General features: G+C 52.6%; 1 protein-coding gene across 2 annotated transcripts; it reads left to right on the plus strand.

Moving 5' to 3' along the window:
- Positions 1-327: 327 nt before the first annotated feature.
- On the plus strand, positions 328-25,900 carry TK2 (thymidine kinase 2). 2 transcript variants are annotated; one of them, XR_008684000.2, is made up of 11 exons: positions 328-530; positions 1,405-1,442; positions 6,304-6,378; positions 8,465-8,518; positions 9,122-9,211; positions 11,877-11,950; positions 19,200-19,288; positions 19,855-19,934; positions 22,899-22,979; positions 23,348-23,461; positions 24,120-25,900. XR_008684000.2 is itself a non-coding variant. In XM_055412619.2 (10 exons), exons 1-10 carry the CDS (start codon positions 383-385, stop codon positions 24,216-24,218), a joined length of 828 nt encoding a protein of 275 aa, XP_055268594.2. In that variant the 5' UTR covers positions 329-382; the 3' UTR covers positions 24,219-25,900. The 2 variants fall into 2 exon arrangements, 1 of the variants encoding a protein (XP_055268594.2); XM_055412619.2 differs by lacking the exon at positions 23,348-23,461 and having other exon boundaries at positions 329-530.
- Positions 25,901-26,041: the final 141 nt, after the last annotated feature.

A 26,041-nucleotide genomic window follows, 5' to 3' on the forward strand; every position in this document is an offset into this window, starting at 1 on the left:
GGAGAAGGAAAAAGCTACCCACTCAGTATTTTGCCCTGGAGAATTCCACGTGGTGGAATTCTATGGGGTGGCAAAGAGTCGGACACGACTGAGCGATTTTCACTTTCAATAGTTAATTAACAAACCAGTCGCTGGTGTTATTGGCCACCCAAGCCCCGAATCTTGCCAAATCATGGGTTTATTCTGCCAGCGTCTGGTTGGCAGGGAGACTTCCACGCTGCAAACGGCGAATCCCTTACCTTCTCGGGGAAGAGGGTAAATGAGATGAGGTCTCTTTAAGGGTCGACGGGGCGGGGCGGGGCGGGCAGGGCCGGGGCTGCGGGCGGTGCGCGGAGGCGGGGCCTGTCTCCGGGCTGCGCTCGCGCAGGCCGGCGCGGGGAGAATGGCTGGGCCTGTGGCATCCGGCGGCCGGGCTGTGCTGCTGCGGCCGCTGCGGAGCTGGGCTTTCTGGGCGCTGCGCCGCGATGGGCTCGGGAGCCCCGCTTCCTGCCCAGGGTCGCGAGGGGCGCAGCGTTGGGCCTGGCTTCGGGGTAACGCGTCGCTCAGTTTCCCTTGCAGGCATCCAGGATGCGGCCATCAGCCCCACTCCCCGCCCTGGGCTCGCGGACTCGGCTTGAACCCGAAGCCCCTCCTTCCGGGCGCCGGGATGTCCTCGGGCGGCCTGGGGAAGGGGCGGGGCGGTCGGTGGTAGGTGCCCCGGACCCTGGCCGGCAGAAGCGGGTGGGGCCTTGGGGCTCTGGGCCCATCTCCTGTTCCGAGCTGCGGAACCCTCTACAGAGTGGAAAGAACCTCCTCCCCGAGGGTTTCCGGTGCCATTCCTGGGTCCATTCTTTTGGCCTGGAGGGAGGTGCCAGCAAGTCGCGGGTGGGGGAGTCGGTTAGGTTCAGGGCCCTCCCTTTTCCTTTGGGACTGGAGACCCTGCCCTTCAGAAATGACAGCCCCCGTTGTAGCCAAGTTCTGGAGTTCAGCGGCACCTCAGAACCCGCCGTGGGCAGGGTGGGCCGCGATGTCAGCCCCGGGGCCTGCAGGAGAAACCCGAGTCCTGTGCGGAAGTCCATGCCCACCGACCTCTCCTACCCGGGAGCTTCGCGTGGAGGCCCCTCTGCGTTTTAACTGGCTGGACACCCATCAGTGAGGGTAGTAAATATACATGTGGAAAATGGAAAGCATAATATACTCTGTGAACAAAGCTGAGCACGTTGGTGGCCTAGACATGCCAGCAGGATCCGCGCGGCAGTTTCAGTTTCAAAGCATAGACAGCAGTGGTGGGTCTGCCTCCCTCCACCGAGGGAGGGTCCCAGGTGTTACTGGAAAACATTTCTAGGCCAGTGAGCAAGCATAACAATGACCGAAGAGTGAGCTATTTAAAATCGCGTTTAAAAATTGGTTTCCTTTCTTTTCTAGATAAAGATAGAGAAAATGAAAAAGAGAAGAAATCAGTGGTAAGTCTCTCTCTAACGTGCACTCTTTCCAGTGTAGGATTATATATGTGTAGTACACACACAAACACACACACATGTTTTGAGAAGAGTGAAGGAATATGTGCACATAAAAAAACAACAACAAATACAAGGGGATCTCCAGGGATAAAGAGCTGTCCACTCCTGGGCCCCAGGCTCGCTCCCCAGAGACCACCTCTGTTACCAGTTTCTGGTGTGTCTTTGCCAAGAATCTGCACAGGTAGGAGAATACTTGTATTCATAGCCTCTGGGTGAATTTGGACTTTTAACTTGAGTTGATGGATGATTACAAAAGGATTTGTAAAGTGGAAGGTTAGTTTGACTGCTAGTAGGTGACAACCTGACTGTGAGGGCAGGTCTTCTGACTGCTGCCCCCAGACCACCGATGCTGAGAAGGGTAGGTGAGTGGGAGGTCACAAGGACTTCATGGGGGTCCACAGACATGGGTTCTGCCAGTGCGGTGACTTCGAGATGCTAGCTCTGGGGTGGGATTCTGCCTGGTGTGAGGTTGAAGGTCAAAGGAGGGTCAAACTGGACATGCACATGGGATGTTTAAGCCTTTAGCTGGCTGCGTTGGAGCAGTATTTTGGTCACCATTGGTCCAGAGGCTCAGGGAACTGCAGGTTGGTAGATAATGGCTAGAGAGGGAGTTACTTGGTGGGTGTGGGCAGGAGTACCTTGGCTGGGGTCTGTAGAGGGTGGAAGGTGTGGCAGGCCCCCTGGGGGTATTTGGGGTGATGGAGAGGGCCTGGGAAGGAGAGCAGTCACATGGAGAGGACTGGTGATGAAAATGCTTGAGATTTATGGAAGTTTGTTGAAATTAGACGTGGGGTAGGATATGGCAACGGAGAAGGCAATGGCACCCCACTCCAGTACTCTTGCCTGGAGAATCCCATGGGCAGAGGAGCCTGGTAGGCTGCAGTCCATGGGGTCGCTAAGAGTCTGACACGGCTGAGCGACTTCACTTTCACTTTTCACTTTCATGCATTGGAGAAGGAAATGGCAACCCACTCCAGTGTTCTTGCCTGGAGAATCCCAGGGACAGGGGAGCCTGGTGGGCTATCGTCTATGGGGTCGCACAGAGTCAGACACGACTGAAGCAACTTAGCAGCAGCAGCAGCAGCAGGATATGGCGACAGGCACCACGGCTGGGGGAGGGGTTGGTAAGTTGAGCCAGGTGGGTATCGATGCGTTGTTGTGCTATTAATTATCGAGCTAGCATTTTTGTGAGCCAGGCCTGTCCTTGGTGCTTTCTGGGTATGGTCTGATATCCCCCAGACACACAGTAGGTGGTCCATAGGAAGTGGTGTGGAGCTTGCAGTCTGGTCCAGAGCTGCTCTTATTTATACAAATCCTCTGAGTTCCTGTGTGCACCTGGGACTCCAACAGCCTTTGTTGTTAGTGAGCCTGTGGTCTGATGGGGAGACAGCGTGATAGGACAATGGTGGATCTAGAACCGCAGGGAGTAGGGGCAGAGCTTCTCGAGGATGATGACTAAGGGAGCCTTGGGGAGTCTTGAGGCCTCCTGGGAGAAGGAGGACAAGGCAAGGCAGGAGTGTTGGAGCAGCGAGAACTGCAGGGGCAAGTCACAGAGGCATGAGAGCCTGAGGCTTTTGGTCATCCCACAGAGGTGGCTGGAGAGAGCCTTTGGTCAGGCACAGGGACTGGAGGCAGATCCAGCACCCGCAGCCACTGAAAGACTACCGGATGTGATCTGGTTTACCTCTCGGGAATAGGTGGTGGACCATAGATAGGGAATAGGGGGCTGGCTGGGCTGGACTGGAGGCGGAAAGGCCAACAGGAAGGCTGCTCCCACACGGAGGGTTGGAGAGGTGTTGTGAGTTGATGGGTGAGGAGAGAAGGCCCTGGATGTCTGGGTAGATGTTGTAGCCTTTCCTGAAGACAGGAATGGAAACAGAAGCTGTAAATGGGTATTGGGGGAGTGATGAATTGAGGTGCCCATGGGACATCCCATGGGATTGAACTGGACAGGGAATATCTGGGCTGAGCTACAGCTGGGGAGTGAGTCACTGCCCAGAATTGCAAAATAAATTCTAAAGTTGGGTTAAAAAGAAGTGACTAATGTTTTCAAGTGAACAAAATATGAACGGACTTTTCCTGAGGGAATTTGTTAATAGCTAATAAACAGAAGAAAGTGCTCCACCTCCCTAACAGAGAAAAAATTCTTTTGTAAGTGGAGTAAGGAAAGCGTGGGTCAGACAACGTGGTTCAAGCCCCAGTTGTGCTCTTTAGTAGAGGTAGATAAGTCCTTAACCTCTCAGAGCCTGAGTTTCCCCATTTATGCAAATAATTCTTAGCTGTGATTGTTTCAGGGATCACTGTGACAATGTTGGCAAAGTACAGAACCCACAGGGGCTAACACTGAATGCCTAGTGACAGACATTATTATTATTCATAATGAATGAAGATTTAGGATGGGATATGCCCAGTATTGGCACATACCATCTTTTTCATTTAGAAAAAAGGGTGTGAATTGGGACAGCATTTTAGAGGGTAATTTGGCATCATCATCAACAGTCATAAAAACTCACTTATCCTTGGATGCATTGATTATACTCCTAAAAGTCTATTGAAGGGAAATAATTGGAGCCAGTGACAAGGATTTATGTACAAGATGGCTCACTATAGCACAGTTTATCGTATCAAAAATATCACAGCACAATTTTATAATAAAAGTAACTGGAGAGAATGTAACATTCAACAGTAGGGATTTCAATAATTCATGGTATATCTTATGTGATGAAATATTACTCAGCCATTCAGAATCATGTTTTTGAAAATACTTAATGACCTAGGAAAGTACTTACTTCGTAAGAGATAAAAAAGAAGAGGATAAAAATATATAAAGTATGATCTAAATGAAATAATATATAAACTGTCCATAGCGGGGAAAGAAGGAAAGAAATTGTTAGTCTGGTTAAAGGAAAGTTGGGAAGTCGTAACAGGGGGTGTGTATGTGGGAGAGGGAGAGAGAATTTGAGGGGTGAGAGTGGAAAGTCTTAATTTTTTGACTGTTAGATTAAAATTAAACTGCGTTCCTTTTTTTTTTTTTAAAGAATGGCTTTATTAAGTTATGTGCATACCCCCAAATTGACTAAAGTTTACGGCTTAATGATTTCTTAGTAAATTGATGGAGTTGTGCAACATCGCAGTCTAATTTTAGAACATTTCCATCACTCAGAAAGGAAACCTGGTGCCCATTTACAGTCCCTCCCCCAGAGCCAGGCAACCAGTACTCTGCTTCCTGACGCTGAGGATTTGCTTTTTCAGGACGTTTCCTGTGAAATGGAATCATGCAGCGTTTGGTCTTTGTGACTAGCTGTTTTCGTTTTTCATAATGTTTTGCGGTGCCTCCGTTATTGCGTTTATCAGCACTTCATTTCCTTTAATGCTGAATAGTGACAATGCTCCTTCCCTCATGTGCATGGATCCCACTTGGTTGGACATTTGGGCAAGTTCCCTTCTTATGGCAGATTTCTCAGGGTCTTTAATAGGATAATATATATTTTGATTGTTCTGGTGGGGGTTTTGGGGCCCAAACTTGTTTGCCTCTGAAAAGTTTGATTCTGATCAAACATTTAAATAATGGTTATCTCTGGAATTAGGAGTGATTTTTTTTTTTTGGTCAGTTCCCTGTATTTCTTACTGTGAGAATGCTTAAAATCTGTTTTCAGAAAAGGTGAAATGTTATTATTTAAAAATAAGGATAGGGAATACCCTGGTGGTCCAGTGGTTAAAACTCTGTGCTTCCAACCCATGCAGGAGGCACAGACGGGTTTAATCGCTGGTCGGGGAGCTAACGTCCCACAAGCTGTGCAACACCCCCTCCCCAAGGAAAAAAAAAAGGATAGATGGCACATCACAGCGTCAGTTACAATCATGGGAGGTTGGACTGAAGGCCTAACAGCAGAGGAAGGGGGAGGTAAACTTTGGCACACTCTCCAGAGCAGTGGCACTGGCTGTCCGTGTGCTCCCATGGCACCGGAAACATCTTTTCTTGTAATTCCCTTTTACCTTCCTCCCCACCTTCTCACCTGTGAGCTCAGTGGGGGCTGGGACAGGCTCTGAGTTCACAGTGCCTGGCCCATGGAAGGCCTTCAGTGAGCAGATGCCAGAGCCCCAATCCCACCCTCTAGGTCATCACGGAGCATCAAACTGAGCTCCCTGTGCTATACAGCAGCTTCCTACCAGCTATCTGTTTTACACACCGTAGTGTTTATATGTCAGTATCACCCTCTCAGTTCATCTCGCCCATACCTTCCCCATCCCGTATCCACACGTTTGTTCTGTACATCTGCATCTCTGTTCCTGCCCTGCAAACAGGCCCATCTGTATCATCTTTCTAAATTCCATACGTATGCATTAATATATGACATTTGTTTCTCTCTTTCTGACTGACTTAACATGTATGTTAGACTCTAGGTCCATCCATAGCACTCCAAATGACCCAATTTCATTCTTTTTTTAATGACTGAGTAGTAGTCCATTTGGCCTAAAATCTAATAGTCTGAGGGATTGAGCGAGGGAAGGGCAGAGCTAGGGTGGCCGAGGACAAGTTGTGGGGTCTGTGGGTTGACATAAGGGAGCATCTGTCCTGGAGGGTGGTGGTCTGGTGGGTCTGGAGCCTGCCACTGGTGGGAAGAATTGAATTGTTAATTGCTAATAACCGGACTTTGGGGTTTCCTTTGGGGGTTTTGTGTACACACTGAGGTCTTGGACTGAACAAGTTATGCTCTTCACCTGAGCGCTTCCCTAGAAATTCGTCCTGATACTCCCTCAGGCACTCACTTTCTGGTCCTAACGTGCATTTGTGTTTTGCTAGATCTGTGTTGAGGGCAATATTGCCAGTGGAAAGACAACATGCCTGGAGTTCTTCTCCAACTCAACAGACATCGAGGTATGGCTTCCACACTAGGTTTGAAGGAACCTGCAGAAGCTTGATGGATTCATAAAGGGTGCAAACTAGCCCTAACCAGCAGAAATGCTGCTGGGGGAATTGAGAATATCCCGTGTGAGAGGAGGGAGGGGCCCCTTGAAAGCTTGGGCCTGGTTTCCCCCATACTTTGCTCCATACACCTTTTTTCTTGGCTGATTGTACTCTGTAACCTTCTACTGTAGTTAGCTGTGAGTATGACTATATGCTGGATCCTATGAGTCCTCCTCGTGAATCCTCAGACCCAGGGAGGTGGGGCTCTGGGGGGCTCCTGACACACCTGTCCTGAGCAATGTAACTCTCACTGGCACTCTATTTATTTATTTTTTCAGCCCAGCTGAGTGGCATGCGGCAACTTAATTCCCTGACCAGGGATTGAACCCCTGCCTCTGTAGGGGAAGTGCAGAGTCTTAACCACTGGACCAGGGAAATTCCTCCCTCCTGCCCCCTGGCTTTAGAAGCACTTATATTCTCACTGAAGACCTTGGAGCCAGTGACCACCACCACCACCACCACCACCATCAGCAGTGAGGGTTAACAGCCAGTGAGGGGGGTGCTCTGTGCCAGGCACTGTGTTGAGGCTTCATTATGATCTAATTGATTTCGTCTTTATAAGAGTAGTTCCTATGATGCAGGTCCTACTGTCGCTTCAGTTGCAAAGGAGGAAACAGAGGCCACGTGGCTTGGCCAGAGTCGCACGGCTAGTGCCTGTGGTACTGTGTCCCAGCCCAGGCTGTCTGCTCCAGGGCCTGTACCCTTGTTTGGCTCCACAGCATACAAAAATGTTTTGGCTTTAAGAAAACCACCCTTCAGATCTCAGATCTGCTCTCTGACCTCCCCAGCTACGTTACCCTCCCTGGTGTAGGTTCTTCTGGCCCCTCTATATCCTTATTTTATACTACTTCTCAGGGTTTGGAAATATTTGCTAACTTTCTGTGATAATCTGATTGATGTTTGCTTCCCTAGCCAGTTTAAAGTTGCGTGAAGGCAGGGTTGGGGTGTTTTGCTCTTGCTGTATCCCTTGGTACCTAGTGTGGTACTTAACACAGCAGATGCTCAATGTGTGTTGAGTGACTGTGCCACAGATGGGGTGCAAGTCAAGGCTGCCTCTGTCTCAGCCTCTGGTGAGCCTGAGTGGTGCAGCATTTGCTACTCACAGGATAGGAATGGAATGAAGACCCAGAAGGAGAGGAAGGTTGGGAGGGGGCTGGGAATGACTCACAGAGGAAGGGATATTTGAACTGGCTTTTGAAGGATATGTAGGAGTTTTCCATGTAATGAAAGTTGAGGTGAAATAAGTTGAGGTGGGCATAGTGGGCAGAACAACAGCATGAGCAAAGGCACAGAGGGGTCAAAGGTGGGGGCAGGTTCCTCCCCAAGGGTCCCGTGCGTTGCTTTCCTTTGATCTCTCGTGACCTGTGGCACCTACTCACATGCACTTGAAGATCCCCAAATATCCCCAGATATTCTCACAGTCTTGGCTCCAAGAACACCGTGTAAATCCTTTCCAGAACTCACCTGCACAGTTTAGGGAAGCTACTAAAAGAAACAGGATCCTTTGCCCATCGGTGTGTCCAGTGCAGAGATCAGAGGAAATTGAGGCAGAGCTCGCTGCCAGGGTCATGGGAGAGCCCCCAAACCAGAAGCTGGGCTCAAGCTGCACAAAGCAGCCTTCCTGCTGGCTTCTCTCACCTCCCTGCCTGCCCTCTGTGGTGAATGCAGTCAGGGACAGGATGGAAAGCAGGGGGGGTGATTGGGAGAACGCCCCTTGCCCCTGAGGAGCCCCCATGGCAGCAGAGGAGGGGATATGGATATGTGCATATACTTGTATACAGGGGTGGACAGGTGGGTCTTAGGTCCTTTCTGGAAGTCACACCAGGAGCTGTGTCTGGATGGAGCTCTGACCTTGCAGGGAGGTTGTGCCACTATTTTAGCCCAACCTGGGTGCCCAGGTCTTGACTGTCTCCCCATCCCACCCCTAACACTCATCCGCCTTCACGGAGCTCAGAAGTGAGGAGCAGCAGCTCTCTGACGTTTTCTCTCCTGGCAGGTGTTAACAGAGCCTGTGCCCAAGTGGAGAAATGTCCGAGGCCATAATCCTCTGGTGAGTGTGCTGTTTCCTGTGTGAACCGCCCACTTCTCAAGGGTAGGGAGCGGCGGTGCTAGTGCACGAGCCAGTCCCCTGTTCAGGTATGTCCTCGCTCTGCACCGGGCAAGGGGACAGAGAGCAAATGGTGGCAGGTTGATGTTCTGAGGTCAGGGTCGTTTGAGGCCTGGCTGGGCATGTAAGGAGCCCAGAGCCCTCCTGTCAGCTATCCCAAACCATCGCAAGTGCTCTGCCCCGGCTACCTGGGGTGGGGGTGGGGGTGGGGGAGTAGTCTCCAGCTGCTCATTGTACCCTGACCCTCTCCTAGAAGAAACCCAAGTCTCCTTGGTAACCAGGTTCCCTGGTAAACCTCCAGTTGGGATTTGCACTTGGTTATGCCCCGGGCTGCCGCAGGCTTCCTCTGAAGCTACCCTGTGCACTTTGCCAAGGATGGACCCCGCAAGCAGGGGCTGTAATGTGCCTGTGCTCTTTCCACCTCCTTCCCGGTCACAAGGCTCCGCTTTGGCTACTGGAAAGGGATGGGTGGGGTCTGGGTCCACAGTCAGGGAGTCCTGCAGATACAGCACTGCATTCTCCCCTCCACCCCCCACCCCCCCGCAGGGTCTGATGTACCGGGATGCCTGTCGATGGGGCCTCACGCTGCAGACGTACGTGCAGCTCACCATGCTCGACCAGCACACTCGTCCGCAGGTACCTCTCAGATGCTTGGTTTCAATTTTCTTCAAATGAGGGGCATTGGGTTGCCAGGAAGGGAAACCTTACAAGGAGCTGCTCAGCCTTCTCTGTCTCTGGAGTGCAGGTCTCTGGTCCCGCCACTCTCTGAGGATCAGGCTCCAGGGCCCCTAGCCCCACCCTCAGCTAGCCAAGAACTTGCTACGATGCCACGTGAGCCCAAGTCTTCATGACCTGCCGGCTCCTGGGCTCAATGCCCTTTAACTCAGTTCTCAAAAGTGTGGTCCCCAGACTAGGAGCTGCAGCAGCACCTGGAGACTTGTTAGAAACGCACATTTTCTGACCCCATCCTGGACCTGCTGAATCAGAAATTCTGGAGATGAAGTCCAGCAATCTGGGTTTTATCATGCCCTCCAGGTGATTTTAATGCACAACGTGTTTGTTTGCATGAGAATCGCAGACCTTACCTTCACGAGGCCTGTTCATGTTCTTGGTTCAGATTCTTGAGAGAAAGAACCTGATTGGCTCAGCTTGGGTCAGGTGTCCAGCCCTGGGTCAATCAGGTATTGGGGCAGATCACCTGGGCACAAAGATGGCTGCTTTGGCCCCTTTTGTCAGCAGGGGTGTGAATAGGGGCAGAGTCTCTGAGGAGATCTGCCGGTGCCAGCCGGCAAAGAGAACAGGTCCGGACCGCAACGATGTAGAAGCCTGAGAAAAGAATTAAGGAGTAAAGAATGGGGTCGAGAGGACTGAATACTCGTGAGGCAAATCAGCGACTTTATTGAAAAGGGCCAGGGTTTTTATACAAAGTGAGACAGGGAACAGGGTACATAAAAATACCAAGTCTTTTACCAGGTTAGTTATTGCATCTATAGAAGATTACAAAGGCTTGTTTGCTTTCTAAGACAAGCTTCGCATTTAGACTAATGCTCACAAGATAAGAAAAACTAGTCAGCAGGCTATAAAGATTAGGGGGTACATTCTTAATCCATTTTAAGAGATAAGGAAAACATACCTACATAAATCTGGGGAATAAACAAGAAACCTAGCAAAGGATTATTTGCTCTGTTTTTCTCAAGGAAGAACAAATAAGGCCTGGTAAACAAACGTTTTATGACTCTCTTAAGGGGTGGCGGGACAGGGAACAGCACTTTCAAGGCATTCCCAGGGCCAACATTTGGGGCCTCGTTCAGGCCGGCTCCCCGCAGAGATCCAGATTGGCACCTGTGGCTCAGAATGGCAGCCCAGCCTGAGAGACTGGCTTTGGAGGCTCTCCTTACAGGAGACCAGACTTCCACCAGCCAGTGTCTCTTGACACAGCCACTCTGCTGGCGGTTTGATGCAGGGCTGGGCACTTGCAGCCATAGCTCTCATCCTTCTACGAATCTGTGTGTTTTTTAAAACGAAAAAAGATACAAGCAGAACTGTTTGAACTTCTATCTCCCCAAGTGAGTGAGTGAAAGTCGCTTAGTCACGTCCGACTCTTTGCAACTCTGTGGACTATACGATCCTTGGAATTCTCCAGGCCAAGATACTGGAGTGGGTAGCCTTTCCCTTCTCCAGGGGATCTTCACAACCCAGGGATCGAACCCAGGTCTCCCGCATTGCAGGCGGATTCTTTACCAGCTGAGCCACAAGGGAAGCCCAAAGATCTGTCTAAAAGTTACGTGTCAGAGGATCTGAGGTTGGCACTCGCCCTACTTTTTCCTGAATGGGCACTCAGTTGCAAACAGAAATTGTGTCTAGTATATCTAAATATAATGGACCATATGTGTGTTCCTCTGTTTAATGAAATGTATCAGGAAGGAGGCAGAGAGAGAAAGAGAGATGGACAGACTAGGAAAGAGGATAAAAGGGATAAATGGGGAGCTACAAAAATGGGTAGGAGAGAGTTGGAAGAAGGAGAGGATGGAAGAATAGGAAGACGGATGGACAGAAGAGAGAGGACGTGGCTTTGAATCAGGGTGTGGCATTGAATCGGCCTCTGATTTGTGGGTCCAGGTCCCAGTGGGTGCCATGGGCAGGCTGAGTGAGAGCAGTGTTTGCCCATTCAAGTGTCTGGAGTCAGGGCGCCTCTCCCTTCCCAGTGGGACACCATGGACGAAGGGAGGGCCTCCGTGGAGGGTGTGAGCCTGCTGGCGGAGAGTGGCGCCATCAGTGTTGTCCTCCCCCTGCCTTGGGGCATGGTCCTTTACAGTTGTGAAGGACTGCCTGATCCCCACCAGCTCTGAGTGGAGGCAGATGTTGGCAGGCCTGCTGCTGGGGTTGCAGAAAGCCATACCCTGTCCTCTCAAAGCTCTGCCTCTGCCTCAGTGGATGCACCTGCTGGGTCGTTAATAGTACCACACTTCACACTTGGCACCACTTTCCTGGGCGGCACTTGGCAGTTTTTCTAGCACTCCCCAAACCCACAGTCCAGTGGAGCCTCACCCCTCCCATGAAAGAGGCTGCAGCTGACAGACTTTCTGCCCTGCCTCTGCACTGACCACCAAGCCTCAGGGCATAGGGAGGGTCCAGGGCCAAAGAGGCTGGACACACGGTTCTTTGGTGTCCCCCCCCACCTCTCCCTGGTGGGTCAGTTCTGTATTCCGCATAGACCAGAGGCAGGGGAGCAATAGTCATTGTTCCAGGCTTCCTGACCTTCCTGTCCAAGTTTAGTAATTAACATTTTGTTTTCTTTTAGACGTTGCCTGTACGGTTGATGGAGCGGTCAATTCACAGTGCAAGATACGTTTTTGTAGAAAACTTGTACAGAAGGTATCGTAGTTTCCACAATCGATAATTTATTCAACCATTAAATTTTTAGAAGTAAAATTGGAACTCGTTTACTGATTGACAGATACGTGGTATAGCAACCAACCATATTGATGGCTCGACCGTCCAGGGTGGGCAGCCTGGAAGCTCTGCTGACCTTGGCTGGGCTTGATGACACATCTAGGGGTTGGCAGGTCTGGGGTGGCCCGGGGAGGGTGACTGGAATGACTCATCTCTCGTCTGCTTGCTGATCCTCTCCTGGGACTGGTGAGCTGGCCTGGGCATTCACTTCCCATGGCGATGGCCAGAGGGCAGAAGCGCTAGTTTTTTCTTAGGTCTCTGCTTCATGTTGGCTGACCTCCATTGGCCAAAGCAGGTCACACCAGCTGACCCCAATCTGAGAGGGGGCAGGGCCTTTGTTGGTTACGTGGCAGAGTGGGACAAGACATGGTGGGGTGAAGAGTCAGAGCGACTAGAGCTGTCAGTCCAGCACGGTGTGAACGGTGCTTGTTGCGATTTCACTGTCCTCATGGGAGCAGACTCCATCACAGACATGGCTGGGTGCCCTCAGTGCTGCGGCCTCAGAGGTGTGGGGCCCTCCGTGCCTGTGCTCAGTTGTTTGCTGATGTTTGGGGGTCTTGGGGGAAATGGGCTGCAGGCTGGTGTCTGAAGTTTCAGCTTCTTCCCTGCCCCTCCCTTCTTGGTAGCTATGTGCCTGCTCCCCTCTCCTTGCCATCTCCCCCACATCGCTGCCTCCTGCCTTGAGCTTCATCCCTCTCAGAGCTGGTCCCAGTATCTTGCTTCCACTCTGTACACCCCAGTTCCCTGGTTCTCCCATCTATAACTGCGGTCCTACACATTGCCTCTCCCCAGCCTCCCCAACCCCCTTGTCTAGATGAGTTGAGCCTGTTAAACTCTTTTCTTTTTTTTAAATTGATTAATTAATTGATGGCATGTGGAATCTTTAGTTGCAGCATGCAAACTCTTAGTTGCAGCATATGGGATCTAGTTCCCTGGCCAGGGATTGAACCCAGGCCCCCTGCATTGGGAGCATGGAGTCTTAGCCACTGGATCACCAGGGAAAATCACATCTTTCTATTGGTTTCCTTCATAGTATTTAAGACAGCTTCTAATTAGGTTGAACCATATGAAATTGTTAAAACTTGACCAATTGTGACCTATAAAAATGGCAGTTTCATGCAGCATAGCTTAGTATACATGTACTTCTTGTCTGTCACATGCCCCACCAACTGGACCGTAAGCTCCTTGAAAACAAGGAACATGTCTGGTCTGCTGGCCTAGCTGGGACCCAGCACAGAGCTGGCACCTGGGTGACACTTGTTAACTCCTGCTGGGTGTCGGGACCTGAGGCAGGTCTTTGGTCTCCAGCCAGACTTGTCCCGCAGCCGTTTCTCACCCCTTCCTCTGAGGGGTCCATAAAGGCTTCTCGCTGGGTCCCGAGCTGCCGAGGATCCATCCCCTCTAGGCCTCCTCAGTGCTGTGGGGTCGGGGTGGGGAGCGTTGTCCTTTGTCCTCAGAACTTTCTCATGGGCTCTGCCTGCCCGGCAGGCAGCGTTTCTGATACTGGAGCCCCGTGTGAGCCTGGCTGCCTGGGGGTCCGTGGCGCGGGGGTGTCCGCTGCTAGGCTTACTCAGCTCTTCGCTCTGCTCTGCGCCTGCTCGTTAGTCCCTCTGCCACAGGGAGGACGGGCAGAGGAGAGGAGCGAGGAGGACAAGGGAGCCCCTCCAGTGTTCACTCGGTGCGGTTTTACTCGCCTTCTGCCCTCACGAGAGCAGACTCCCTCACACAGACGTTGCTGCGGGCGAGGGGGCATGTGGTGGTCCCAGGGAGTTTTGCCCCTGTGGCTACCTCAGGGCCTCACCTGGGCCTTTGGGGTTGTGAAAGCAAGAGCCCAGTGCTGTGAGCAGCTGTCTTTGGCGTGGGGGGAGGCGGCCCGCCAAGATGAAAGTTCTTCACGGGGCAGGGTTTCCTCATTTGCCTGCACCACCTGCGGTTTCTTCCTTTCATGTTTGTGGCTTCAGACTTTGGTTGCTGGGGATGTTGTTGTAGTCCCTTTGTGCTCAGGGTCTCTGGGTGTCTTCCGCGCTCAGGGTTTTCTTTCTGCAGGCTCAGTCACAGCGTTCTGGCCAGAGCTAAAGAAGTGACGACAGGGAGGAAGGGTAGGATGTGGGTTTTCTTCTTGGCCACCTTCCTTAGAAACCCAGCTTCTCTCCATGCAGTGGGCCTTCCCAGTGAAGTGGTACTGTGAGAGTAGACGTTTGGAGAGGTTTAGGTGAGCCTAAACCAAGTGACATCTAGAGCTGGCTTTGACTGGATCCGTTGCTCGTACCCAGAATAGGATGCTGCGGTTCCCATCCCGGGGGAGTTCGACTGGGTGCTGGGAACCACAAGACTGCTTATGTGGGATGTCGGCTCCTACCTGGGAGCTTGTGTGGGAACAGCCCTTACTGCTGCCCCTTCCGCCTTGGGCCTGATTCCTTTCTCAGAAGCCCTGGCAGCCTTGGCTTGGAGTCTGGAGGGACTGGTATGGAAGGAAGTAGGACAGGCCTGGCCTTGCTGATTGCAGTTGCAGGCTTGAGTGCCCAGAGGAGCCCACATACTGGAATTCTAACCCCTAAAGCAAAATGTCTGGAGGGCCCTTCTTAATTTTGGGGCCTGGGAAAATTGAGGAGCTCCCCTGTAGACCTCCGCCTCTTCTGCCTACACCCCTGCCCCAGCGGCTTTGGGGTGGGCAGAACATGCAGTTATGCCACCAGGGGTTAATTGGCAACAAGGAAGATTCTGGTTCCACAGTCTCCTTAAAAACTTAAAGGACCTAAAGAACTTCTGAGATGTGGGCAACTGTGCTGGAATGAACAGCTTAAGGTGGAGAGAAAGACTCGGCAGTTAAGGCGGCCACGCAGGCCATTGTGTGGCCCGGCCCCGTGGGCGGAATCATTGAGCACACAGGTTTCACAGGATTGCCTGGTTGGCGTTTTCTAAGAGTAGAAGGAGGGGGACTGAGTGGGGCCCAGCTGGGGAAATGACATGCTGACTCACCTGGGGCTGGGGGTCAGGGACATCCATTAAGGCCTGGCATTTGGAACAGCAGGCAGGTCATTTTGCCACCCCAGTGGGTCCTGGGCTTGGACTCCTCCTTACTCAGTCCCAAATGGGCACTCACTGCCTGGGTCACAGGCCTGAGAGCCGTGGCTTTCCTCAGGCAGGGGCCAGAGAGACTGGATATGCCCTGGGACATGGGAGGCGGGGTGAGTGATGCAAATGGGGACATATGGGTTTGGGGGCCACGGTGAGCCCAGAGTCAGGCCTGTCTTCTCTGGGCCTCAGTTTTCCTCATCTCTAAATTGGGGCGGACATTGACTACACAAGGTCTTGTAAAGAAAGTAATGTGTACAGGAGGCTGGCATTTGAGTCTGTGATTTTTGTTTTCACCTGTGCTGTGCAAACCGGGGGCTCTCTGGACCTCAGGGGGAAGATGACAGTGAACTATGCCAAACAGACCAGTCAGCAGGATTCCTGTGGACCTAGGACCTCAGATTTTACTCCGTGGGATCAGGGGAAGGCACAGTGAAACCCCTTCGGCTTACCAGTGGTGGGTCTGCAGAGAGGCTTCCTCCTTCTGTGTGTTCTGCAGAAATAAAAGCAGTGCCTTGGGAGTGGTTCAGGGCACCCCATTCCTGAGGCAGACACAAGAGGAGCTGGGCAGACTCCTAGGAGGAAAGCTAGATACAGGTAAAACAGTGTCTGCTGCCTGAAATCCCCCAGAATCATGGGAGCCAGCTCCCATTTCCTCATTCAGCTCAGCCAGCAGCCAGTGGACCTGGAGCCGTCAGCACATGGCTCCTGGCAATCTTGGAAGAGGTTTCCGGATTCTGCCCTCAGGGAGGCTGACCTGAAGCCACCTGCACGGAGGACCTCCAAGGAGAGTTTCTGGAAAGGAAGGCCTGCTTTCTCTGTTTGCCCTCAGCCCCGGGATCGCCTGGGCCACCCAAGAGGTGTCCTGAGACCCCCTGGAGCAGCAGCTCTCAGGCCCCAGAGACGCCTCAGAAATGAACCCCATCCCCATATCTCCTTGTGCTTCCCTGCACATGTGACACTTTTGTGGTGTCGATCGGTTTGGTTTTAGTTAGGACTGTGCTAAGTGTGTCCTGAATTGTGACTCAGTTTGGTGGTCACAGCTAACGGGATCCTCCCAGCTGTGGGGTTTGACAGAGCCTCGTAACAGCGGTGAAGTCCTCGGGGCAGTCTGACACCAGACTGTCCAGTGTCAGTGATGTGGGAGACTGTGGGGCAGCCTTCCCTCCGCGCTGCTCACTGGCCCACCCTTGAGTTGCCAGTCTGTGCTGTGTCCCCCAGACCATGTATTTGGTGGACGGGGTGGGACTGATCAGCGGCTTTCTTTTTGCAAATCCTCATGTGCTTGGAGTCAGCTTCGCTCCCGAGAAGGAAAACATGTCAAGAGGATTGGTGTGGTGTTTTGAATATCAAATAACCTCAGCTGCAGCTGACTGCAGCCCAGCTCAGAGCAGTGTGAACACTGAGGTTGTTACCGCTGTCTTAATGTGAGACTTGGGGGTCAGTTTTATTCAGTGGCCCGCGTGCTGTTTCTATTGGAAGTACGGATGCTAAAGCTGAATCTCCAATACTTTGGCCGCCTGTTGCAAAGAGCTGACTCATTGGAAAAGACCCTTATGCTGGGAAAGACTGAAGGCAAAAGGAGAAGGGGGCAGCAAAGGGTGAGATGATTAGATAGGATCACTGACTCAATGGACATGAATTTGAGCAAACTCCGGGAGATAGTGAAGGACAGAGGAGCCTGGCATGCTGCGGTTCATGGGGTCACAAAGATTCAGGCACGACTTAGTGACTGAACAACAACAACACAGTGCTTTTCTCTGTGTTTCAGCACTCTGTATCTTGTATCCTCAATATATGATTCCTTCTTGGTGACAAAATGGCTGTGGCAGCACCGGGCTTCTCATTGCTGGCCACAGGGTGGGTATCTGGTCAGTGCTTTCCTCTGAGAGTGAGGAAGCCTGGTTATCATAAACCCCAGCAAACCCTCCTGTCTCACTGTTCAAGTTGGGCCCCTGTGACCTACATCCATCAGCTCACCTTGGCCAGGGGAGAGCATGGTCTGCCCTGAAGGTAAACACTCAGGCCTGTGGGATGGACCCTGAATAGATCATGGACTACTTTTAAGGAGATAGGAAAAAGGAATTGGGGGATGGGCAACCATACAAGCCTGGCAGTCTTGGAAGACAGCCTGTGATCACAAAGTTGGTACCTTTACTACCTGAATTTTAGTCCCCTCTGCAGTGTCCCAGGACTTCCTCCCTCTCCCCTCCCCTTCGAAGCCTCCCCTACTCATTCAGGGTGCGGGTCCTCACATACTAGTCTGCTCTGTGCTGTGCTGTGCTTAGTCGCTCAGTTGTGTCCGAATTTACGTCCTCATGGACTGAAGCCCTCCAGGCTCCTCTGTCCATGGGGATTCTCCAGGCAGGAATACTGGAGTGGGTTGCCATGTCCTCCTCCAGGGGATCTTCCCAGCCCAGGGATCAAACACAGGTCTTCTGCCTTGCAGGTGGATTCTTTACCATCTGAGACACCAGGGGAGCCCACTAGTACCCTACCCCCCACCCCGGGCAGTGCGCATTTTTCTGCTGCTTGGCCAGGCACAGCTCTTTCACTCTGAGGGCATTGGCTGGACTCAAGGACTAGAGGAGGAGTCCCCCTCCAGTCTCTGCTGTGCTCTGTCACTTGGGCCCCGGGCAGGGCTGCTCAAGCCTGTCATTTCCAGAGCACCTCTCTCCACACCCACCCTGCCCCCTGCCCCAGGTGGGAGTCAGTTCCCAGCACCTGGCAGCAGGGCAGGGGGTTGGGAATGGGGCAGGCTGCTGCAGACTACCCTCTCTTCCAGGCTCTTCTCCCACCTCCCCTTCTTTAGTCGAGAGTCAGAAGCTCCCCCAGCTGCACACAGCTCAGGCACCTCTGCTCCCCCGTAGCTGGCCTTGTCATCCCCAGTTCTGGGTCCATCCAAGATGATATTCAAGACTGGTGGAGGATGTTAAAAGGCCGAATTCCTCTCTTGGTCTGTTTCCTCCAGCTGCTGCCCCTACCTCCACCTCTTCCATGCTCATTTCCACCAGGGCAGAGGGCACACACTGGGACTGTCTCTCTTGCAGACATTCTTTCTTAGCAAAGAATTTTATTTTTTTAATTATTACTATGATTTTTAATTTTTTTTGGCTGAATAGTGTGGCATGTGGGATCTTAGTTCCCTGACCAGGGATCAGACTCATGCCCCCTGCATTGGAAGCACGGAGCCTTAACCACTGGACCGCCTGGGAAGTCCCCTTCCTTCTTTTCTTTTCCAGGTATCACATTAAATATGTGGTAATTCTCACCCCCATCCTGTTCCCTGATTTGAGAGCTAGTATGCTGTTAAGTTTTAGAAAATACAGAAAGAGATAAAGAAACGTTTCCAGTAGTCCTGCTGTTCAAAGAAAAGCTGTTAACATTTTGGTGGTTTTCTTTCCAGTCTTTTTTCAGAATGTGGATGGATACTCTTGACAATATGGTTGGGTCATGCCATATACAACAGTTTTATATCCTTCTGTTTTCACTCAATGATGAACACTTGATTATGAGCGTTTTCCATGTCATTGAGTATTACTTTATAGCACCATCTTTCAGCGACTGCATGGTTTTTCTGTTACGTAGATGTACCGTGATTTAGTTTTTCATTATTTTTCAAAGAATGCTACAGCGGGCATCCACTGTTATTTTCATAAAATAAATTTCTAAAGGTGAAATGGGTTTGCTAGTCTACCTCCCAGCCTGGGCACTGTCCCTGTGCTTTGGGGACAGGCTTTATAGCCCCTTCCTTGGCTTAGAGTCCAAATCCTGAATTTCTCGCCTCAGGCAGTGCCATGACACTTGCTGCATTTTATTGAGTTGACCAGAAAGCTTGTTTGGGTTTTTCCATGAGGTGTTATGGAAACACACTTACTGGCCAACCTGGTACCACGCACCGTCCCAGGGAGCGGGAGGTTGGAGGTGTTTAGGGTCCCTGTTGTCACTGCCCGCCCAGTGTCCTGTGGTCACACTCTGCTTTGGTGCCCCTGGCAGTGCCCTTTCAGCAGAAGCCATGTCCAGATGCTTTGGGGGGAGTGATGTAGTCCAGGAGCTATCTCGTAGGAGAATAAAACCCTCACAACTCTCGTTACAGTGGGAAAATGCCCGAAGTGGACTATGTGGTCCTGTCGGAATGGTTTGACTGGATTGTGAGGAACATCGACGTGTCCATTGACTTGATAGGTGAGACGGCCCCTCCCCGGCCTCCCTCCCCTGGGCCCATGGAGGATAGGCTTGGCTGGGCCCCCAACCAGCAGGGGTGGTGGGTGGGACTCTATCCATAGGTGATTCTTCCCTGTGTTAGCTCAGCCTTCTCCCCAAGGGCACACAGAACCAGGCTTCTGGTTCCTCCTGGAGAAGCCTATGTTTCTCAAACTGCTTTCCCCTGGGTCCGCTGTGATGTAATGGGTTTTTCTTAGTCCGTAAGAGAGAGAAGGGACGGAACCTGAACAGTTACTGAGACCAGCCGGGTGCCGGCCCCTGTGCTAAGCTCTTGTCTACATACGGGACTTCATTCAGCCTTACAGTGGCCCTGTGGGGCTTGTGATACGGGAAGACAACGGAAGTCGCCACAAGGGTCAGATGCCTGTCTGGCCGCACAGCTGCTCTGCGACCCTGCTCAGTGCTGTGGGCAGATGCTTCTCTGCATGCCCTGCCCCTGTGCCTTCCTTCCTCCCACCCTTCACTTTCACTTCCAAGCTTTGAATGGAGCAGTGAAAACCACATGTGTATATATTTTTAAATCCCAGTTTATCTCCGGACCACTCCTGAGACCTGTTACCGGAGGCTGAAGATGAGATGCAGGGAAGAGGAGAAGGTCATCCCCCTGGTGAGAGCCTCTCTGATCCAGGAAAGAGGCAGCTCCATCCCAGCCTGGCCCCACCCTCTGCGAGGTCATCGTGCCCTCATCGCAGGGAGAGAAACAGGAACTGAGCATGTGGGAGGGTGAACTCTGACTTCCTCTGAGGCCGGAGATCCTGTGCGTGTCCAAGTCCGCTTCACTTCTTGTGGCCCTGGACTCAGTGGTGGGCACCCGCATGCTCAGAGCTGTCCCTTCTCCAGTTCCTGCCCGGGTGTCCTCAGGGCTTGTCCAGTCCACCTCCTGAAGACGGCATGCCTTTGTGCCCTCTCACGCCCACACCCTCACTATGCTGTGTCTGCTTGCTCACTTCTGCATCTCCAGGGCTTGGCACTGTGCCGGCAAGGAGGTGGAACTCACTGGTATTTGCCAGTGCCTCGCCCTTCCAGGTTCTGGTTCAGGGCCATGTCAGCTCTAGTCAGGCTGTGGCAGCCGGCGTGGACCGCTTTCCTGGCGTGGTCCCTCACTATTCACATCCCCCAGAAATCCAGCCCCAGTACGGCCGCTCGGCGAGGTATCTAATAAAGAACACCACACATGCAGTTCCCTAACCCCACCCCCTCAGTGCCTTGCCACTTTCTAGGGTACAATCCTCACTTGTAGTGTGCCATCTGGATCCTGCGTGATTGGCTTCATCCCCTTCCACTCCATGCCTTTTCATGCTCTGGCTGTAAAGAACTAGTGTGGTTACATACACACACACAAACACACACACTCTCTTTCCCTACTCCCTACCATGTGAAAGTGGCTCAGTTGTGTCTCTTTACAACCCCATGGACTATATAGTACATGGAATTCTCTAGGCCAGAATACTAGAGTGGGTAGCCAGCCATTCCCTTTTCCAGGAGATCTTCCCAACCCAGGGATCAAACCCAGGTCTCCTGCATTGCAGGCAGATTCTTTACCAGCTGAGCCACCAGGGAAGCTCCCTACCATGGAGTTACACACATGTGTCTTTGCCTAGCAGTTTCTTTTGCCAGGTATCACCTCCTCCAGGAAGCCTTCCCCGACCTTCCCTTCGTTATGCTTCCCCAGCCTTCATGTTTTATTATGGTCACAGTCCTTCGGACAGATGCTCTGAAACTGTTCATGTGTTTGTTCCCCATCCCTTACAAAACTGCCACGAACCTTTTCAGATTAGATCTTACCCCTTCTGCATCCCTAGCATGTGTCCCAGGGCTTGGCATCTAAGGGTTGCTCAGTTAATATTGAACTGAATGTCCTGTGTGAATGCCAGTGGAGGTGAACAGACAGGCTGGGCAAGCATTTCCTGGGATGATCTGGGAGTCTGAGCTCAGGGTAAGCTAGCCTGGGGTCTAGACAGCCAGTCCAGCTCCAGAGACCTGCCTGGGCACCAGGAGGGTAGATTCCAGCCATGAAGTCCCAAGCCTTGGTCCGAGCAGCCTCTTTGTGATCTGGAGACAGGAGTAGTAGAGGGAGGGTGTGACGTGGTGGGGCTGGACTGTGCTGGCCAGGGCATGGCAGCTCTGTGCGGTGACCCAGATGTTTGGAAGAAACGACAGGGCTGGAGTCCTTCCAAGTCATTATCCAGAACCTTGTCTTAATGGTTTTGACAAGGCCTGTAGACATGTCTGTTGCCAAGAGAGAAGCCACTAGCGGATAAGGAGGCAGCAGTGCGTTTTGCCTGAGAGCCTCAGGGCTGGGAGGAGGAGGTGTTTGCGGGCAACCAGTGTGGGCTTCCCTGATAGCTCAGTTGGTAGAGAATCCACCTGCAATGCAGGAGACCCTAATTCGGTCCCTGGGTTAGGAAGATCCACTGGAGAAGGGATAGGCTACCCACTCCAGTATTCTTGAGCTTCCTTTGTGGCTCAGCTGGTAAAGAATCCACCTGCAGTGCGGGAGAACTGGTTCGATCCCTGGGTTGGGAAGATCCCCTGGAGAAGGGAAAGACCACCCACTCCAGTGTGCTGGCTGGAGACTTCCGTGGACATAGTCCATGGTGACACAAAGAGGCGGACACGACGGAGCAGTTTTCACTTTCACCTTCAGTGTGCCGCCCAGCCCTGCCGGGGTTGCCTTTGAGGAAGGGCTGGGCCTCTTTTCCCTTGAGTCTCACCTGGTCTGCCAGCTGAAGTTGGTCCTGATGGCTTCGAGGATCCATAGGTTACGAGTTGCCTGTTGGGGTGGGAGCAGCTGAGCGGGGCTCCTGGGCCAGTGAGGGTCGCCGCCGTCCTCTCAGTGGGATGGATGGAGGGAGGGTTCAGAGGCTTCCCAGGCCCCCATGAAGTCACGATGGCCCTGTTGATGGGGAAATGGCAGAAAATGAGACCAGCCAGGTAGTAAGGTGTGTCCGAAGCGCCAGTGGAGCCGACTATGCTGGAGGGTGGCCGTTTTTTCTTTTTAAATAACTGTCCTTTTTTTTAGAATTAATTAATTATTTTTGGCTGTTCTGGGTCTTTGTGTTGCTGCAAGCGGGCTTTCTCTAATTGCAGTGAGTGGGTACTGCTCTCAAGTAGTGTGTGGGCTTCTCCTTACACTGGCTTCTCTTGGTGCTGACATGGGCTCTAGGGCTCGTGGGCTTCAGTGGTTGTAGCATGTGGGCTTCAGTAGTTGCAGTGTTTGGGCTTCAGTAGTTGGGGGGCACAGGCTTAGTTGTCATGCGGCATGTGGGATCCTCCCCTGACCAGGGATTGAACTGGTGTCCACTGCATTGCAAGGCAGATTCTTAACCCCTAGACCACGAGGGAAGCCCCTGGAGGGACACTTCTGACTTAAGGCATCGGGGCTGGCTGGTGGGGTACTTGGCCGCGTTCACCCTGGTCCACCTGAGTCGGGTTGGCTGTTGCAGGCTCCTCTGTCCAGGCCAGTGCCCTGTGTTCACTGACCCTCACCTCACCTGCCTGAGTCCCCCAAGGGAAGAGTTTGATCCCCCTCCCTGCTCCTGACAGCTCTTGTGTTCCCCGCCCCCCACAGGAGTACCTGGATGCTATTCACCACCTGTACGAGGAGTGGCTCATCAAAGGGAGCCTTTTCCCTGTGGCAGCCCCTGTTCTGGTAAGTTCCCCTGAGGGGGGCAAAAAATTCTCTAGGAGGAGGAATGACCCGCGGGCATGCTGGCCAGTCTGCAGCCTGGGGAAGGAAGGACCAAGTCCCTCAGAGCTGGAGAATTTGAGAGAAGGAAGCAGGGAGGGTGGAAGGGACCCTATCTCTCAGTTCCCATTCTGGATTGAGTGTTAGTGAGCTGAACACACCTGGGAGAAGGTGACCTGTCCCAGTGTCACTACACTCGTGACACAGTAGCATCTCACTTCTCCAGCATCGTCCCTAGAGGAATGTTCCAGATGGCTGGAGCCCCTGGACCTGGGTTTTGGCCGTAACCGCTGGGGACGGTGGTCTTGCTGATGCGCCTGTCCGTTCTCCAGGGGGTGGCTGGCCCAGAGCCTCATTGCACCTTTTCATGGTGACCCAGGGCGTCCGAAGGAACGTCAGTTGCTGCTCTGGTCTGTCACACAGTGAGGCCCTTAGGAGGGTCTGAGGTGTGTAGGACTGCTTGCCCCGGACTACTAATGCCTTCGAGCCCCTGTGCTCCCCTCATGCACCTCCTCCCGCCGACACTCCCCATTTCTCCCTGTTGGTGCTTCTGCCCAGTCAGTGTTTCCCTGCTGCCCTCTCCCTCATTTTCGGATTTGCTCCTGCTCAAGAGTTTCTCCAGGCGGGCAGATGGGTCCCACGAGCTGTTAGGAATGTGTGTGCAGCGTGGGAACTGAGGGAGGGCAGTGCACCAACTAGCGAGCCTGGCCTCGGGGACATCTGCCTGGGCTGCTCACACGCTGCGCTCACGGCTCTTCCAGGCAGTGAGGTTGCTGGAAAGTGAGATCTTACTCTGCTGGATTTTTCTAGACAGTTTATTTTTTCCTCTCTTTATAGAAAAGTAGGTGATATAAAATGTTGAGGAAAAAAAGCATTCGCGGACGACTGTCCTGGATTCTTAAGTGAAAATACAGTTGAGAATGTGGATTGACCTAGAACTGGTTGTGGCTTGGCTCTGACCTCCCTGCTCCCCTGCCTGTGACCTTGGGCTTCCGCACCTTTCCCTGCCTCATCCTGCCTGCCTCTGTCTCTCTCTCTCTCCTGTGGAGGGAGGAGGATGTTGAGGTCAGGTGCAGCCCTGTGACCCCTGTGTTTCTTTTCCAGGTGATCGAGGCCGACCACAACATGCAGAAAATGTTAGAACTCTTTGAACAAAATCGGCACCGAATCCTAACTCTGGAGAATCGGAAGCTTGGTCCGTAGGATAAGAAAGATCATTCCCGAGAAATGCGTTCTGCTGCCAAGTTAGCTTTTAGGAGCAGTTTGGAAAACTCACTCTCAGGAGGGCTTTGTATCTGCCCACAGTTGTCTTCTTTCTGGCCTTCTCTCCTTTCCCAGTGTCTTCATCTGGGAGCCTGGGCCTCGTGGGTACATGGGACCAAAGGGTTTGCTGTGCCCTCTGGTGACACAGCCTTGCATTCCCCTGGTGCTTCTCCTTGTGGTTTCCCACCACTGGGTCCTTCTAAGCTAGGGAAGTTACACCTGACTTGTGCTGGGCTCATGGTCTCTAGCCCTTCAGGCCATCCAGGAGGGCGAGGTAGCGGTCTTCCATCCCAGGGGAGGAAGTTGAAGCTCAGACAGACTAAAAGACTCCCTGGGGTCACACGGCCAGTGACAGTGGAGTCAGCATTGTTCAGACTTCTGGCGGCTCCCAGCCCATCTCTTGCCCCAGGCTGCCTTACCCCAGAGCCCCTTCTTGCCTACTGGAGACCCTCACACGTGCGTGGGTAGGGCCAACTGTGTGTGTAGCTGGCATCATCATTTTCTCATGGTTTGAGCCATCCTTGAGGACAGTTAGCGTTTCTTGACTTTCGCAAAATTGTGCCACGTTTGGCTTGAGCCCAGGGTTCATCTGTTCTCTAGTGTGAGGCTGATATGGTACTTAACACCTCATCAGGACTTCCCTGACTTAGGAGAGGTATGCACTGGCTCCTGAATGGTGCTCGGTCTCCTTGGTGACAGAGGTCATGCTTGAGTGGCTACTGATGACCTGTTAGGTCAGTGGCTCGTGACCACCCAGGCTGGTGTGCCCAGTGTCACGCTGGGGCAAGGGGCTGCCATCCTGGCTTCTGAGGCTCCCTCCCTCCGTAGTGGCTTGCATGATGAGCTTCACCCTTGGAGTTCCTCAGAGTTTGTGGCCCAAGGGAGAGACACCAGTGGCCTTAAGTCTTTTTGAAATGTTTCTCTGTCCAAGGGGACACTGCGGACCACAGAGTGTGAACCATGTTTATTAGCTCAGAGACTGTCTTAGCTGTGTTCAGCTGTAACTGTGCATCCAAGGCACAGCTGTCTCCTGAGTCAAGTAGCAGCAAGAGACAGGAAGAACATTCTCTCCGAGGACAATCTGGACAGAAAGGATGGGGCTTGCAAGCAAAGGCTCTTGGAGCACTGGAGCTCCTGAACTTTGGAGGTGTGTGGAGAGAGCTTCCATAAGGCCATGTGCGGACGTGGGGGTGCGGATTGATGACGAACTTTAGGGAACAGGCCTCGGCCTCTCCTGAGTGGCGGTCGGTGTGCCTGAAGGTCAGAAGGCCTCTTCTCAGCCTCTGTGTGAGTGAGGCACCTGTGCATGCAACTCGCTGATGTAAATTGGTGACCGGTGTCCCTGGTGGCCCAGGCTCAGAGGCAGCGCTCGGACGGCAGCACTCTGGCTCCTGGCCCTTCCTGGAGGGACCGATCCTGGGCAAGGTGCAGAGGTGGGGATGCGTCTCAGCCTGGACGTCAGTGATGGACCAGCAGGAAGCACGGCCGCAGCTACCGGGCACCTGGACATGCTGGGACCAGCTTTGGGACTTTGCAGACGAATGGTCCAATTTTCCCCACAGCTCAATTTGAGCATCTGCACTAGGGGGAGATGTGATTAAAAAATACCCAAAAAGACAGAAGTATGTGTCTCCTTCACATAGAAGTGCAGCTGTGGGTGGTCCCGGGCTGGTGTGGTGGCTCAAGACCATCGGGGCCCAGCCTCTTTCTGCCTTTCTGTCCCCAGATTGACTTCCTGGTTTGAGGCTTTCTTCCTCCAGGGC

Source organism: Moschus berezovskii, chromosome 22, assembly GCF_049115385.1.
Source record: "Moschus berezovskii isolate FMDL1 chromosome 22, NW_MosBer_1.0, whole genome shotgun sequence".
NCBI classification, from domain to species: Eukaryota; Metazoa; Chordata; class Mammalia; order Artiodactyla; family Moschidae; genus Moschus; species Moschus berezovskii.

Excerpts from the sequence above, each read along its gene's own strand:
- TK2 (XM_055412619.2), top strand. The coding sequence starts at position 383 with ATGGCTGGGCCTGTGGCATCCGGCGGCCGGGCTGTGCTGCTGCGGCCG. Across the intron at positions 1,443-6,303 it reads AAAAAGAGAAGAAATCAGTG|ATCTGTGTTGAGGGCAATAT; the intron begins GTAAGTCTCTCT and ends GTGTTTTGCTAG. Across the intron at positions 19,935-22,898 it reads AGGAGAAGGTCATCCCCCTG|GAGTACCTGGATGCTATTCA; the intron begins GTGAGAGCCTCT and ends CGCCCCCCACAG.